Source organism: Dermochelys coriacea, chromosome 28 (genome assembly GCF_009764565.3).
Source record: "Dermochelys coriacea isolate rDerCor1 chromosome 28, rDerCor1.pri.v4, whole genome shotgun sequence".
Taxonomy (NCBI): domain Eukaryota; kingdom Metazoa; phylum Chordata; order Testudines; family Dermochelyidae; genus Dermochelys; species Dermochelys coriacea.
In genome coordinates, this window is record NC_050095.1 from 6,099,235 (window position 1) to 6,116,247 (window position 17,013).

The 17,013-nt window shown below is 51.1% G+C and overlaps 2 protein-coding genes and 1 non-coding gene across 3 annotated transcripts in view; 1 reads left to right on the forward strand and 2 right to left on the reverse strand.

The window, feature by feature from the left end:
- LOC119849382 overlaps positions 1–1,479 on the reverse strand; it is a 167,972-nt gene extending 166,493 nt beyond the window's left edge. The window contains exons 1-2 of the mRNA XM_038386386.2: positions 1,383–1,479; positions 45–131 (exon numbers count right to left, since the gene is read on the reverse strand). Of these exons, the coding sequence (XP_038242314.2) occupies positions 45–131; positions 1,383–1,445 (150 nt within the window). The 5' untranslated portion in view covers positions 1,446–1,479. The remainder of the gene's footprint in view (positions 1–44; positions 132–1,382) is intronic.
- The window catches only part of LOC119849388 (zinc finger protein OZF-like), an 875,044-nt gene that overhangs the window by 759,914 nt on the left and 98,117 nt on the right, over positions 1–17,013 (reverse strand). The window lies entirely within an intron of this gene.
- On the forward strand, positions 14,331–14,410 carry TRNAS-AGA. The gene has a single exon. It is a non-coding gene; the product is annotated as a tRNA-Ser (tRNA).

Genomic DNA, 17,013 nt, shown 5'->3' on the forward strand with positions numbered 1-17,013 from the left:
CAGGGCACCGGGATCCCTGGCAAACCCGGGCCCTGGGCACCTACCAGCAGCTCCTGGCTTTGCCGCTGCTCCTCGTCTTTGGCTGCTTCTCTCTCTTTTCCCCGAGGGGCCCGACGCTCTCGTGGGGGCTCCTGGAAGAAGCGGGGGGGAGGTGGGGGGAGTTCAAACCGCTGCAAACGGCCTCCCCTCCGGCCCTGCAGATGTCCATACAGAGTTTCTGGGACTCAGACTTTTACCCAGGTCTTCTTTAACCTCAACAAGGAAGATTTGAGAGGGGGCAATGAAAGGGGGGCCCAGGTTTTCCAGAGAAATCCCAGGGCCCCGTGGTGAAGTGACAGGGGTGCAGCCCAACCCCCAGCTCCCAACACCCCCTGGCCCCATGCACCTTCCAAGTCACCAACTTCAGACATTGCCCCAGTCTCCCCAGCTCCAATGCCCCCCCACCCAGATCTGAACATGGACCCACCCCCGCAAATCAAATACACCCCAAACTCCCAGCTCTACCCCACACCCTGACACCCCCAAACTCCCAGCTCTTCCTCACACCCTGACACCCCCAAACTCCCAGCTCTTCCCCCCACACCCTGACACCCCCCCAAACTCCCAGCTCTTCCCCCCACACCCTGACACCCCCCAAACTCCCAGCTCTACCCCACACCCTGACACCCCCAAACTCCCAGCTCTTCCCCCCACACCCTGACACCCCCAAACTCCCAGCTCTTCCCCCCACACCCTGACACCCCCCCAAACTCCCAGCTCTTCCCCCCACACCCTGACACCCCCCCCAAACTCCCAGCTCTTCCCCACACCCTGACACCCCCCCCCAAACTCCCAGCTCTTCCCCACACCCTGACACCCCCCCAAACTCCCAGCTCTTCCTCACACCCTGACACCCCCCCAAACTCCCAGCTCTTCCCCACACCCTGACACCCCCCCCAAACTCCCAGCTCTTCCCCACACCCTGACACCCCCAAACTCCCAGCTCTTCTCCACACCCTGACACCCCCCAAACTCCCAGCTCTTCCCCCCACACCCTGACACCCCCCCAAACTCCCAGCTCTTCCTCACACCCTGACACCCCCAAACTCCCAGCTCTTCTCCACACCCTGACACCCCCCAAACTCCCAGCTCTTCCCCCCACACCCTGACACCCCCCCAAACTCCCAGCTCTTCCTCACACCCTGACACCCCCCCAAACTCCCAGCTCTTCCCCACACCCTGACACCCCCAAACTCCCAGCTCTGCCCCCCCACGGACACCCACCCCCAAGCCCCCAGCTCCAAACAGCCCCCAACCCCCAGCCCAGCTCTGACCCCCAGATACACCCCGGGCCCAGCCCCGCGTGTCCGCCCCACGCGTGTCCGCGCTGCCCCCGGACCCACCGCGCTGCCCCGCGGGCCGCAGGGCTGGAGCCGCCTCCGCGCTGGGCTCCCGGCCCCGGCCATGGCCCCGCCGCTGCAAACGCACAAAGGGCTCCCGGGCCGGGGGGGGCAGGAAGAGGCGGCTCCTCCCCGGGCCTGGCCCTGCCCCTCCGGACCCCACGCAGGGTGGTTGTGAGGCTCCGGGAATGGGGGAAACTCCACGCAGCCTGGAGGGGGGACAGGAGACCCCGAGAGGGGCAGGTACCCACTGGGGCGGGGGGATGTTGCAATTTGGTGCCTGGCTGGGGGGCAGCGCAGATGGGGAGCCAGAGCTGGGCGAGCAAGCAGCAAGTGCGAAAAAAATCGGGACAGTGGCTGGGGGCGTAAATAGGCGCCTGTGTGAGACACAGCCCCAAATCTCGGGACGTGCCTCCGGTGAGCTGGGGGCTAGCCCACGAAAGCTGATGCCCAAATAAATTTGTTAGTCCCTAAGGTGCCACAAGGCCTCCTGCTTGTTTTCCCTAAGCCAGAGCTAAAGCAGGGGGATTGCTCAGATCGGGCTTTTCTGGCCGCACTTGGAGGGGGACGGGGACGGGACCCCGACAAGTAGCCTGCTGGTAAAGGCTCCGATCCTGCCTCTAGCCAATTCCACCCAGGGTAGTTCAGAAGCCAGGAAAGTTCCCCAGAAGAGCGGGACCATCCCCCTGCTTCCATAGTGCAGGGATCTAGGTGCCCAAGTAGCTTCTACAAAAGGGGGTCTCAAACGGGGTACGGGTACCCCCCCAGGGGATACACAGAGATCTTCCCCGGGCTACATTTGCCTTGATTTATATCAGGCTGTATAAATAACACAAGCAAAATAAAAGTTCATACAATGACTTGCGTATACTGCTCTATATGCTACACACCAGGGGTTCCCACACTGGGGGTCGGGACTCCTCGAGGGTCATGAGGTTCTTACAGGGTGGGGTCGCGAGCTGTCAGCCTCCACACTGAACCCCGCTTTGCCTCCAGCATTTATAATGATGTTAAAGATATTAAAAAGGGTTAATTTATAAGGGGGGGTGGTCCGCATTCAGAGGCTTTCTGTGTGAAAGGGGTCCCCACTCTGTCCCCACACTGACACCCCAAACTCCCAGCTCTTCTCCCTGCCACTGACATCCCCCAAACTCCCAGCACTGCCCCCCACTGACACCCCAAACAAAAGTTTGAGAACCACTGCTACACACTGAAATGAAGTACGATATCGATATTCCAACTGATTTATTTTATAATTGCATGATAAAAACGAGAAAGTCGGCAATTACTCAGTAATCACGCGCAGTGACACTTTTGTGGTTTCTGTGTCTGATTTTGTAAGCCAGCTGTTTTTAAGCGAGGTGACACTTGGGGGTACATGAGACCAATCCACCTCCTGAACGGGACCCAGCCGTCTGGCAAGGTGGAGACCCACGACCCTACAATGTGGCCATAATACGTAGTGTACATGTCTGGGTTCTTCACCGCCCCATAAGAAAGTCAGCCTCGCCTCCCCCCCGCCTTCGTTTCAAAATACTTCTCCACAAACCCGTCTCTCACAGCAGATACGTGTGCGCTCTTGCTTTGGTGATGCAGGGCTTCTCTTCAGCGGATGGGTTGATAACTGCACGGGGCAGAATTCAGTTATTTTTTCCTAATGGTGACAGTTAACATCCATGGTTATTTTTCAGGGTTTTTTTTTTTCTCTTTTTCACTTTTTATTTTCACAGTTGCTGGAAATGAAGGGGGGATGGGTGGGGCAGGGGAGGCTGCATGCTTGCCTGTTACCAATGGTTGTGTTTTTCATTAATTTCAGTACACCAACTGAACTCATCATTTACGGCCCTCTATTGATTTCCATCAAATCCTGTCACGCCTGGTGTCACAGACTCACTCTTGGCCCCGTGCGGTCCCTGGGGGGGAACCCCTTCAGTGTGACAGCCATTCTCGGGGGTCCACTCTCTCGGGGCTTAAGCCCGTCCACCTCCTGGAACCGCACCTCTCTGAGCCTTAGCCCACCTGTCTCTGCCGTGGGCCCCCTCAGGGAATCCACTCTCCCTGGACCCCCGGGGCCTCCACTCCCAGAGGGAATAATGCCCCCTATTTTCTAGACCGGAGGGACTCTCAGCCAGCGTAAAACAAGAGGGTTTACTGAGCATTTGAACACAGCGTAGGAAACCCTCAGGGCCCTCAGGCCTGGCCTCCCTCAGCACCACACATCCAAGTCTCCCCTGCATCCAGGTGGGCTTTGCCTGCTCCCTCTGTCCAGCCCCCCACTTCCCAGCTGGGCACCTGATATCACTGGTGCCAAGTCCCACCTCTGTCCATTGACTTCTGTCCAGGTAAACTGAGTCACCTGGCCCTCCTCTCCCCTCTCCTCTCCTCTGGCCCCCTTTGGCTGGAACTGGCTGGTCAGGTCACCGGGGTCCTCTCTCCGCAGTCCATTGTCCTCCCACTGGCCAGACCCAGCTGGAACTCCTGAGCTGGGCCTCCGGGTCCCCAGGTCATCCGTTGCTGGGGTCTCCATTCTCCAGGCCATTGGCTGGGGTCCCAAGTTCCCTTGCCGGTCCTGTGTCCCAACAAACTCCCCCTTCCGTGATCTCATTAAACCAGTAACACCCAGGGAAACTGAGTCCCACCCCTTTTGCATGCAAACCATTGGAAAACACAAGGAAAAACCAAGAAACCCCCCCACTTCGTCACACCTAGTTATAACATTTCCCCCCTTGCTCTCTGATTTACTTAGTGATCAAGTGAGTCAAGAGATCAGTGCCCCTGCCTGCAATGAAAACATCTTATACAGCTTCAGAAGCAAATTTCGAGCAAGTGTCACAGCCTCTTTCTGGGTCTTTCTGGGCCAGGGGAACAGCCCTGCCCACTGTGCCTGAACTGAAAGAGCATCACATTGTTTTCAGTGAGCTAAAAATATTTTTGTTGCAGCCTATCAAGCGGTGTCCTCACACCTTTGTGGATACAGCAGTCACAGACTCAGTGACATCCTACTGGTACGAGACAGTGCTGTGTTGGTAAGCTACAACGTCCTGCGAGCATAGTGAGTAAACGCTAAGGTTTATGTCACATGAAGTTACCAAGCAGGTGGAGGCGGGGATCAAAGAGGAATCTTTACAGCTCAAGCACAGAAAACGTGAATCAGTTGGTTAATTCTAATGGGACAGGAGTGCCACCACTTTATATGCATTGCTTACAGAGGGGATCACTGTACAGCGAAGATAACCCTCTGCGAGCGCAGTAGGATCTACAATGACCCTATCAGGCTTTCATCCTCCTGCTCCTGGAAGGTGTCCTGACTAGCACAGGTCACATAAATTCATAGAATGGTAGGACTGGAAGGGACTTTGAGAGGTTTTCTAGTCCAGCCCCCTGCACTCAACGCAGGACTAAATATTATCTAGACCATCCCTGACAGGTGTTTGTCTAACCTGCTTTTAAAAATCCCCAATGATCGACATTACACAACCTCCGTGGGAAATTTATCCCTGTGCTTAACCACCCTGAGAGTTAGGAAGTTTTTCCTAATGTCCAACCTAAACAGCCCTTGCTGCAATTTAAGCCCATTGCTTCTTGTCCTAACCTCAGAGATTAAGAAGGACAATTCTTCTTCCTCCTCCTTGGAACAACCTTTTATGTACTTGAAAACTGTGATCATGTCCCCTCTCAGTCTTCTCTTCTCCAGACTAAACAAACCCAGTTTTTTCATTCTTCCCTCATAGGTCATGTTTTCTAGACCTTTAATCACTTTTGTTGCTCTCTTCTGGAGTTTCTCTAATTTGTCCACATCTTTCCTGAAATGTGGAGCCCAGAACTGGACACAAGACTCCAGTTGAGGCCTAAACAGCGCAGAGTAGAGCGGAAGAATTACCCCTTGTGCCTTGCTTACAACACTCCTGCTAATACATCCCAGAATGTTGTTTGGGATTTTTTTTTCAACAGCGTTACACTGTTGACTCATATTTAGCTTGTGATCCTCTATGACCCTCAGATCCCTTTCCGCAGTACTCCTTCCTAGGCAGTCATTGCCCATTTTGTATGTGTGCACCTGATCGTTCCTTCCTAAGTGGAGAACTTTGCATTTGTCCTTGTTGAATTTCATCCTATTGACTTCAGACCATTTCTCCAGTTTGTCCAGAGTATTTTGAATTTTAATCCTTTCCTCCAAAGCACTTGCAACCCCTCCTTACGTTTTAACCTTGAACCATCTGCAGTGTTAATGAAGGTAAATGAAGAAGTGCTAAAAGTAAGAAAAATAACAGTTTAAAAAGTAAATAATGTAATGGGGTGGGACTGTCTTTACAGGGGATTACAAGGAAAAGGCAGAGTTCAGTTCAGGGAATCAGAGCGGCAGACAAGACAAATTTGGGACCTGCTATGAGGCTTTATGCAGACAGACAAACTGATGAGATTCTTTTAAAAGCTAAAAACATGTCTGACCATTATAATTTTTTTTGGGGGGGGATATGGTAAAATATTCTACTGAATCAAGTCTCCTGCATCGGGGCACACTGTACCATTAATAGCACTGCCCTGGGAATCCAGCTGTACTGTCCTGACAAGAGGAAGGAGGGAAAAGCCCCTCTGCTTCCCCAACCTGTTGGGTTATTTTTTTTCAAAGTGCAGATGGTGCCCCCCATTTGTTGTAACTGTAATCCCCCCTCCCTATTCCAGGTCTCTCCTCAGCCACTGTCTGGCAGCGCATCGCCCCCCCCAACCCTGGCTCCTACACCTTGATGCTGCCCCTCGGGCTCTCTCCTTCCCTGCCTCAAACTCTTTGACCCCCCTGCCCTGCCCTGCAGTCAGCGTGGCCCCTGCACAGACTCTGCCTCCCCCTGCTCTAGCCTCCTGAGCAGCAGGGAGCACAGTCCGCCCCCACCGGCCCCCAAGGGAGGCAGCGCCAGCAGATGTTACTTGAGCATCTTCCCCCCTGCAAGAGCAGGTTCAGACCCTGGCAGGCAGCACATCACCTCCCACTGCTCTCTGACTTAATTTGCTACTTCGGTTGTACTGAGCATGCTCACACGAAGGGAGCCAGCCCTTCACGCTGCCCTTCCTTGGCTTCAGAGTCTGCAGACTGCTATTTACAGGGGCTAAAAAGGGGCAAAGGGGGCAAATCGGAGCAGGGGTGGGCCAGGGTCTGAGCAGGGGGTGGAAATTGGCTGGTCGGGGGGTCCAGCAGCTGGAGACAGGGTTAAGATAGGGGCTGAGGGCAAAATCAGGGATGGGGGGAGGAGCCGGGATTAAGTCCAAGGGGGAGGTCCTGGCAGAGGGTGACAGAGGGAAAAACCCCGGCACTGGCAGGGGCAGAGAGGGTAACAGTTACCCCGGTGGCCTGAGACCTGAGTGTTTGCAATAACAGATGGGAGGTGTGTGTGTGCAGAGAGGCTTTTTCTTTCCTCGCCCATAGGACAGTACTATATCTGAGCAGAGCCTTCCCAGGGCAGGATTCTTAAAGGTGTAGTAGACAGAGGACCTTAGACTTAAGGCCTTGTATCAGAGGCCTGGACTAAAGAAGTGGTCAAAACTGTGCTGATACAAAGCAAAGTTAAGTTGTGAGCAAGAGGCAGGTCCTGCTCCCAGAATCTGGCAAGAACAGGGCTGATATTGCAGAAACATACATTCCTAAGTAGTGCTAGGCAAAAGAATACACAAGCAAACCCATTCCAGAAAGGTAGTACCAGCACACCCCAATACCAGCACATTCACCAGAGATAACAGAAACATGCCGACCCATCTTAAGGATAAGGTCAGGATGACAGCATGATGGGTAGAGAGGTTTTGATCAAACCAACAGGTACAAGGTACTGGGTGGGGGGTTAGCTCCGTCGGGGGGGGGGCAGTAACTAACCACACCAGAGGGTGGCACCTAACTACGTCAGAGGGGCAGTACATAATTTGTTTGTATCGGAGTATAAAGACGTATCTCAGAAGATGTGTCTTTGTCTATCCTAGGGAGCAACGAAAAGTCCTGCCATTCACTGAGCTGGGCCGTTGTTACGGGTGTTCATGTATTAACGGTCCGGTAGAGTCTGCGGGATACTACTACCATGCTTCATCCACAATAAACCTGGCTGGGTGCCTTTGTACCTTAACAGATCGTGTGGTCATTGGGCGGTTCGCTTGAGCTCTGCCCTGCCAGCGGGCTGCACAGAGCTGGGATGGCGCACAGAAGGAACACACACGCAGCCAAACATCTAACCACAAAAGGCCCCCAGGCCCAATGCCTAATAACTGCAGTTCCTCGCTGTCTGATGTAACCCCCTGAGCTGCTGTCGGAGACTTGATTCAGTAAAATACTTTACAGAAACACAGAGCCCCTGATCAGCGTATCTGACTGCACAGAGTCTCAGAGCAGTTCACCAATTTGTCTTATCTGCTGCTGGGATTCCCTGAATTACATTCCCTTCCTTGGAATCCAGTTTTTATACACTTTTGCTCCTTTTAATGTATTACTTTTTAAAATGTTATTTTCATGACTCTTAGCACTTCATCATTGACCTTTGTTCTTATGCTATCGAATTTGTATTTTAATAACAAATACTCATCGAAAATCTGTATAAGTAAGTAGTTGCTAGTGATTTTAGCAAATACAGCTGTGTTTCTTGTATTGCACTGGCGATGGTTTTTACTGTGATTTCTAATTTGGAATTTTTCATTCTGACTTTCTCATCTTATTTTTCAAGCACAAGTTTATTCTGTTGGATCATGTTGGAAAGTTGAGAGGAGAAACTGGAGGCCCAGAAGGTGCTGTGACTTGCCCAAGGTTACACAGCAAGTCAGTGGAAATCCTGGCTCTCAGTTCCCTGTAGTTTTCTGCAGAATCCCAACTCATAAACTTTTTGGATTCCCCTTGTAAATTCTCCAAAGGCCTGGTGAGTTTAATCTGTCTGGTATAGTCCCCCGCTGTATTTCCAGCAACAGCAGCAGCTCTTAACTGGCAGGTTCATCAGCTGAAATGCTCGTCTTTCCAAGTGTCATCTTGTGTGCCTTTGGTTTTGTGCTGAGGGAGGGAAGCCAGATGAAAGGAGGGGGGCCTGTGACCAGGCTGGCATGTGCAGACCTGAGCTGAAAGCTCTGGGACCTAGAGAGAGATCTGTGTGATACTTGCTCATATCAGATTCTGTCAGCAGCAGGATTCAGCATCAATCCTTCTCCTCATGTAAATAGCAGGGTAGGTTTGTTCCTTTTGCTAGGCTGCTTTGCTGGCTCGTGTGTTGGTCCGTGGGTGAACCCTGAACCTCTAAAGAGCTATTCACCGCGCCTCAGTTTCCCACTAGAACTCTTCGCCTCCCCACTAAGGTTGGTCTGAGTTCGAGAGTCTCCATAGCAACAGTTATAATCCTCCTATGTTGAGTTTCATAGAGATCATGGAGCACTTTACCAACTGCAGGCTCAGTTATGGTGCTAAAGCTTGAGCCGGGGGGTGGAGGAGGAGAAGGTGGTACATCTTCAAGCTGCGGTGGTAGGAGCGGTGTTTGTGCTGGTGGAAGTCAGGGGAATCCCTGGGGACACCAGGAGCCCTAGGGAGTGAGGGTTGCCCTCACCAGTACAGAATAGATGTAGCAGCACCCACGCCACACAGTGCCTGGCTCCTCTGGGGTGCTCAGTATAGCTGGCAGTGCTTCCGCCCCTACCCGTTTGCCATCAGGGTATTTAGGCTGCAGCAACATTAGGGCTTCCACATGTATGGCAGTGTTTAGGGGAGGGAAAGGACTTCTTGGCTCTCTTCTCACCTCCACCACTAATGCCTCTGTGTGATGGCAGCCATATTTTGACCCTGTAATAAAGAGTTAGAAACTGCATCTGCCAGGAAAAAATTCAGGTGAGCATAGATGGCCCTCAGTCAGGGAAATAGGACATCCAAAATATTTCTCTCTCCTTTTTACCCATCCCCCAGAGACTAATATATACCTGCATGGAGACAAACCCATCTGGCTCATCTTTACCCTACAGACGTCAAAATCTCTTTCTGAACAAGCCCTTTCATCTCCAATGAGATATTACCCCAGGAGCTGGCTGGAATCTACCCTCCCTTTGATCAGAAACCTCTCTCTGTCAAGGCAACGGGACAAGTGACTTGCTGACTGTCCTTGCCTGCCGTGTTGATGAACTGTAATGGTCAGAGATGGCTCCAGCATCAAAGTATATTGAAGGCGAACCCTAAGGAAATGAAGAGTTTAAATGATCCCCTGTCCCACTACCATGAATCCAACCCACAGGTCACTTGGGCAGAAGTATCAGTGTCAGGATGCTCCATTGTGAGAACAGTAAAGGAAGCTGCAAAATAAATCATGTTTCAATGACCTCACTGGTCATTTAGAGGTTGCAATTGATACATATGTACCCCAGGCAGTAGCAAATTAAGACAGAGCAGGTTTTCATGCCACAGCTTGGATGGATTCCAACCGTTGGGCTCTGCAGAGATAAGAAAAGATCCAGGATGTCCCTTAACGGAAGAAGGAAGATGATTTTTGAGAGGGACGGAGACCTCATCGGACGGGTGATTTTCTGTCACTTGCTAGTGATTGTTCAGTACATGAATGCAGCCTTCTCACACACACACACCCTGCCAAGGAAATATTGTTACCAGCGCTTTGCACGGAAAAGAGGGACAGGAAACGGCCACACGATGGCACCAGAACCTAAGAAATGAAACACAATAGGCTGCTCCTGTGCACATGGATTCTGAACAGTGAACGAACCTGACTCCTGCATCATGAAAAGCCAAAAAGCCATTTCTTTCTGTGGCCGGGAACACTATGAGAAAAGAGTTCCAGTAATTGCTGCCATTTACTAATGAATTCTTTTATATTATAAATAAAATTGTAACAAAATTAGTCTGAACGTGAGCTGCCTGTTATTAAAAGCTGGTTCCCCAATTCAGTTCCAAGTGCTCTGCTAGAAACACCCCCAGGTCCCTGCTGACCCCACTAGGAGCAAAAAGAGAAACCTACAGTGGGTGCTGCCCTTAGCTCCAGGCTGATATCTCAGGGGTGGGGGGGGAATTGATTGTTTGCAGCTGAGGAGGGAGCCAGTACAGGCCTCTGGTGCTTTGCTCCTAGCATCTGCCCATCACAGGCTGTCTGCTGGCCTCACCTCCTGCCCCCTCCACGCTCTAGAGTCAAACACGCAGGGCCCCCAGAGGAACAGAGGCTGGGGCAGGGCAGCCTGCTGGGTTGGGCTGGGAAGATGCTGGAAGTTCTCGTTCCCTGAGAACTGGCCTGGCTTCCTTCTCAACAGCAAACGAGTCGATTCCACCCCCTCCCCGGAAAAATCAGCCTGGAGCTAAGGGCAGCAAGGGACGACTCCCTTTAGTTTACACCGAGGCATGAGAAAACCCAGGGCATTTCTAGAAAAACTATTGGAGCTGACCTGGGGAAACCAGCCTTTAAGAACAGGCAGCTCAAGTTTAAGCTAAGTGTTTTTTAACATTTTTTGCAACATAAAATAACCCTTGAATCATAGAATCATAGAATCATAGAATATCAGGGTTGGAAGGGACCCCAGAAGGTCATCTAGTCCAACCCCCTGCTCAAAGCAGGACCAAGTCCCAGTTAAATCATCCCAGCCAGGGCTTTGTCAAGCCTGACCTTAAAAAACCTCTAAGGAAGGAGATTCTACCACCTCCCTAGTAACGCATTCCAGTGTTTCACCACCCTCTTAGTGAAAAAGTTTTTCCTATATCCAATCTAAACCTCCCCCATTGCAACTTGAGACCATTACTCCTCGTTCTGTCATCTGCTACCATTGAGAACAGTCTAGAGCCATCCTCTTTGAAACCCCCTTTCAGGTAGTTGAAAGCAGCTATCAAATCCCCCCTCATTCTCTCTTCTGCAGACTAAACAATCCCAGCTCCCTCAGCCTCTCCTCATAAGTCATGTGCTCTAGACCCCTAATCATTTTCGTTGCCCCTTCGTTGTACTCTTTCCAATTTATCCACATCCTTCCTGTAGTGTGGGGCCCAAAACTGGACACAGTACTCCAGATGAGGCCTCACCAGTGTCGAATAGAGGGGAACGATCACGTCCCTCGATCTGCTCGCTATGCCCCTACTTATACATCCCAAGAAGGCCATTGGCCTTCTTGGCAACAGGGCACACTGCTGACTCATATCCAGCTTCTCGTCCACTGTCCACCCTAGGTCCTTTTCCGCAGAACTGCTGCCGAGCCATTCGGTCCCTAGTCTGTAGCGGTGCATTGGATTCTTCCATCCTAAGTGCAGGACCCTGCACTTATCCTTATTGAACCTCATTAGATTTCCTTTTGGCCCAATCCTCCAATTGTCTAGGTCCTTCTGTATCCTATCCCTCCCCTCCAGCGTATCTACCACTCCTCCCAGTTTAGTATCATCCGCAAATTTGCTGAGAGTGCAATCCACACCATCCTCCAGATCATTTATGAAGATATTGAACAAAACGGGCCCCAGGACCGACCCCTGGGGCACTCCACTTGACACCGGCAGCCAACTAGACATGGAGCCATTGATCACTACCCGTTGAGCCCGACAATCTAGCCAGCTTTCTACCCACCTTATAGTGCATTCATCCAGCCCATACTTCCTTAACTTGCTGACAAGAATGCTGTGGGAGACCGTGTCAAAAGGCTTTGCTAAAGTCAAGAAACAATAATCCACTGCTTTCCCTTCATCCACAGAACCAGTAATCTCATCATAAAAGGCGATTAGATTAGTCAGGCATGACCTTCCCTTGGTGAATCCATGCTGACTGTTCCTGATCACTTTCCTCTCCTCTAAGTGCTTCAGGATTGATTCTTTGAGGACCTGCTCCATGATTTTTCCAGGGACTGAGGTGAGGCTGACTGGCCTGTAGTTCCCAGGATCCTCCTTCTTCCCTTTTTTAAAGATGGGCACTACATTAGCCTTTTTCCAGTCATCCGGGACTTCCCCCGTTCGCCACGAGTTTTCAAAGATAATGGCCAAGGGCTCTGCAATCACAGCCGCCAATTCCTTCAGCACTCTCGGATGCAATTCGTCCGGCCCCATGGACTTGTGCACGTCCAGCTTTTCTAAATAGTCCCTAACCACCTCTATCTCTACAGAGGGCTGGCCATCTCTTCCCCATTTTGTGTTGCCCAGCACAGCAGTCTGGGAGCTGACCTTGTTAGTGAAAACAGAGGCAAAAAAAAGCATTGAGTACATTAGCTTTTTCCACATCCTCTGTCACTAGCTTGCCTCCCTCATTCAGTAAGGGGCCCACACTTTCCTTGGCTTTCTTCTTGTTGCCAACATACCTGAAGAAACCCTTCTTGTACTCTTGACATCTCTTGCTAGCTGCAGCTCCAGGTGCGATTTGGCCCTCCTGATATCTTTCCTACATGCCCGAGCAATATTTTTATACTCTTCCCTGGTCATATGTCCAACCTTCCACTTCTTGTAAGCTTCTTTTTTATGTTTAAGATCCGCTAGGATTTCACCATTAAGCCAAGCTGGTCGCCTGCCATATTTACTATTCTTTCGACTCATCGGGATGGTTTGTCCCTGTAACCTCAACAGGGATTCCTTGAAATACAGCCAGCTAGTCCTAGTGTCACCATCCATAACATTGCTTCAGCTTTGTAGTTTCTCAAGTGCAAAACTCAACATCTCTTCAAGTACAAGGGAGTGGAGATCAGTCAGTGTTCAGAGTCATCCCACATAAAAGAACCATGTTGTGGTTTATACTGGCCTCACCATGAGGCCATCGCCTTTCCCTCCTCTCTGTTAAAAGTTTTGGTATTTTGCATTGAAATTTTCTTCCTTCAGGAGAGACCTGGAAACAAGGGCTGCCAGCCAGACAAACACCTTTAAGAGGTGGCCTCCCTCTCCCCGTCAAAAAATCATCTCCCTCCTTCAGTTCAGAGACAGCCTGAATTGTTCCTTATTCTGGCAGAGCCAGAGGATTGAAAGCAGCAACATCAAACCCCTGTGTAGCTCGCAGGAATGAACACAAACAGTCCCTTGTATCTGAACAGATGTTTAGTTTTACCCTTGGTCAACTACAAGGCTAAAGGGAAAGGCGGAGGTGACAGATCTAAGGAATGAAACACGACACAATCATAATTGTTATGCCCATCGTGACTGCAAAATCCTTTTCTATACTTCTCATTATCATCAGTGTATTGTTTTCTCTGGAGTCTAGACCTTGACCAAGAAATTTGGATCTTGATAAAAAGAATCGACTACCCCTGGTTAATGCAATGGAGTTGACACCCACCGGGATGTCCCTACACAGGTACCAGTACTAACAACAGTGGCTGCCTTTTAGCCATAACTTTTAATCAGGCCAATAAATTGATAGAAACCCCTGTTAAATCATTTCTCAGCCCCAGTCCTTCACCCACATTCTTAAGGGCATTGGTCACCATGTGGGTGTTTCATGTCCTGCCTCAATTTCACACAGAGACACAATTTCCTTTGCACAGATCCATGAACAGCAAAACCTCCCTGGTCATTCAATACCATCAAACCTTCTCTCCTGTAAGGGCAATTATCAGACAGAGGGGACGTGGCCACCTGCGTCCCTGATAGTGAGATATCGGCTCGGCTCTTTCTTTAGGCGGCTGTTGTTAGTCCATGAAACATGATGGATGGAATGCAAGGCTGAGTTCACGCACCAGCCCCCTGAAACATGTCAGTGCCCCAGAGAAATCCTGACCCCGGCTATTGGAATGATGCGCTGGAGATTTGAATAGGAAAGGGACTGTCTGAATTGTCGACGCGGGGAATGAATAACAATCTACAGCAATGTCATGGACACAAACACACTCTAATCACGCTCCAGCAGGAAGGGAAATGGGCAGGAATTCTTGCTGTTCAGGCATAGACACGCTTACACTAATGCACAGCCATGTGTGTGCTGGGGAAGCTGGTCTGAACAAACAATTTGAAGTGATAATTCAGTGAGAACAGAATCATTGGGTAGTGGAATAAACCTACATCAAGTAGTTGTGGCCGAGTGGTTAAGGCGATGGACTAGAAATCCATTGGGGTTTCCCCGCAGGTTCAGATCCTGCCAACTACGGATGCACTAGAGTGTCGTTAGTGTCCGAGCATTCGCGAGTGTGAACGGGAGCTAGGTCTGGTCAAGCTGCTGACACTGCTACAGCATTTTGGAGTAGACAGGAGGGGTTTTTCCCTTTGCTGCAATAGCTACATTGAAACCAGAGTTCTTCTGCTGCCTACGACTATCTAACCAGACCTGGAAATTTACCATCTACAGAATGTGAAGAGTAACCTTGGCTCCCCGCACCTGGAGGATTTGGGAGTCTTGTTCCTGTCACTTAGTCTTTTTCAATAGTACAGACCTCCTGTGCCCAGCCAGTCAGTGAACGGGGGAAAGGTTACAGGCGCAGAGACCTTAGAAACAGTAAACGACAGCAGGACATCAGTCAAGGTGGCCTAGTAGTTAAAGCAAAGATCTGAAATCTGATGACATTCATGTTGCTCCTCTTATTCTTCTCCCATCTCCAGTGGTGCAAGTAGAAATCATTTCTGCCTGTACTGCACTCATGGGAGGGACACAAGGGGGGGGGGAACGTGAGCTCCCCCCATGACCCTCCATGTGACTCCTCCCACCCTGCCCCAGCCTGGGTCACCCCCCGCTCTCCCCATCCCTCCGACAGCCCCCTTACCTATCTAAAATTTTACAACTGCATCTGTTAAATCCCTTCCCATTTCCTGCTTCTCCACCTCCTCCCCCGCTCAGCCCCCTGCCCGCCGCAGCCCTCCCCTCCTCTGTCCCCTCCCCCGCTCAGCCCCCCGTCCACCCTGTCCCTCCTCACATCCACCCCACTCCCTTGCAAGGCCCCCCCCCCACCGCTCACTGTGTCCCTGGGGGCTGCAGGGGCTGTGCGGGGGGAGGAGAGGAGGGACATGGTGAGCGGCAGGTGGTGGGGGGGGGGGGGGGCTCAGGTGGGATTGGGGAAGGAGGAGACGAGGATGCATTGAGTGATGTTTTGGGGGGGCCGGAGAAGGGGAGGGGGCGGAGCCTGGGAGGCGTGGGGGTGGAGCCTGGTCGGAGCAGGTGTGAGAATGGGCGGGGGCATGGGCCGGGGAGGAGTGGGGAGGAGGCAGGAGAGGGAGCTAGCCTCCCGCAGGCGAGGCTGAACCCGCTTCCATGGTGGAAGCCTGAACGTCTGTTCCAGCCAGGGGAGGCAGCCATCTGGGTTCGCTACGGAGATATTTCGGCATCGAGGGACTGAGCAGAACTTCGCCCAAAAGAGAACTGACGTGTTGCAGAGCCAGGCCTGGTGCGTATGCTCTGCCCCCAGGCACGATGGAGCCCTACGGAGCTCCCTGAGGCGTTCATCACCAGCCAGCAACGGGGAAAGTTCATGGGGAAAACCAACGCGATGCTGATTTGGCCTGTAGACACGGTGCGCCTCCTTCCGTACAGCCCTGTGTCCATGCCCAGACCTGACTTCTGCCAGCCATGGGGGCTCCTAACACAGACACAACCCCCCCCCCCCCGACATTAGGACTCCGCTATTCAAGCCAGCTATGGCCCCAGTACACCCTCCTGTTTTGTTCGGACTCGTAACGGCCACAGTGGGTTTTTTTACTCTTTTACAGCCTGGTCCGGGACAGGCCCACTTCCACTTTAATTTGAATTGTCTCGTTAGCACTGACCCCCGACTTGGTAAGGGCAACTCCCTTCTTTTCAAAAAAAGAAAAAGGAGTATGGTGGCACCTTAGAGACTAACAAATTTTATCTGAGCATAAGCATAAGCATAAGCAATTATCTGATGCATCCGATGAAGTGAGCTGTAGCTCACGAAGCTTATGCTCAAATAATTTGTTAGTCTCTAAGGTGCCACAAGGACTTGTTGGGATGTAGATGTTCAGGCCTCTCTCTAAGGCCTATACTCTAAGAGTTTGGGTGTGTTCTTGTCACTTAGCTAGTTATAGAGGAGAGAATCAAAATCACTGTCCTGACTGTATAGGCCTTTGGCTGGGCAGCCGAGGCAGCTGTGTGCTGCGGGGCGGGCGGGTCGCATCCTCACGTTCCAGGCTGGTCGCATTGAAATCAGGTGAATGGGGCTGTTAGGATCAATCCTGTCCTGATAAGGCCTCTCACCTCCAGAGAAAGGGAAGTGCCTAGAAGATGTAAAAGGAAACTTAGTTTGATAGCATCCTGTCTGGCAAGAACTCACTTATCAATAGCTGGGATGTGAAATTCTTACTTCTGTGTTTTCTATCATTGTAGTCCCCATTTCCCTATTGTTCGTCTGTATAATCTCTGTCTGGTTCTGCGATTGTTCTGTCTGCTGTATAATTAATTTTGCTGGGTGTAAACTAATTAAGGTGGTAGGATATAATTGGTTAAATATCATGTTGCAATATATTAGGTGTGGTTAGTTAAATTTCAGGAAAATGATTGGTTGGGGTATGGCTAGGCAGAGCTCAAGTTTACTATATAGTCTGCAGTCAATCAGGAATTGTGGGGGTGGGAAATTGGAATCATGTTTGGTAAAGGGCAGGAATGGGAAGAGGGACACAGGTAAGGCTCTGTGGTGTCAGAGCTGGGAAGGGAGACACTAAGCAAGGAAACTGGAATCATGCTTGCTGGAAGTTCACCCCAATAAACATTGAATTGTTTGCACCTTTGGACTTCAGGTATTGTTG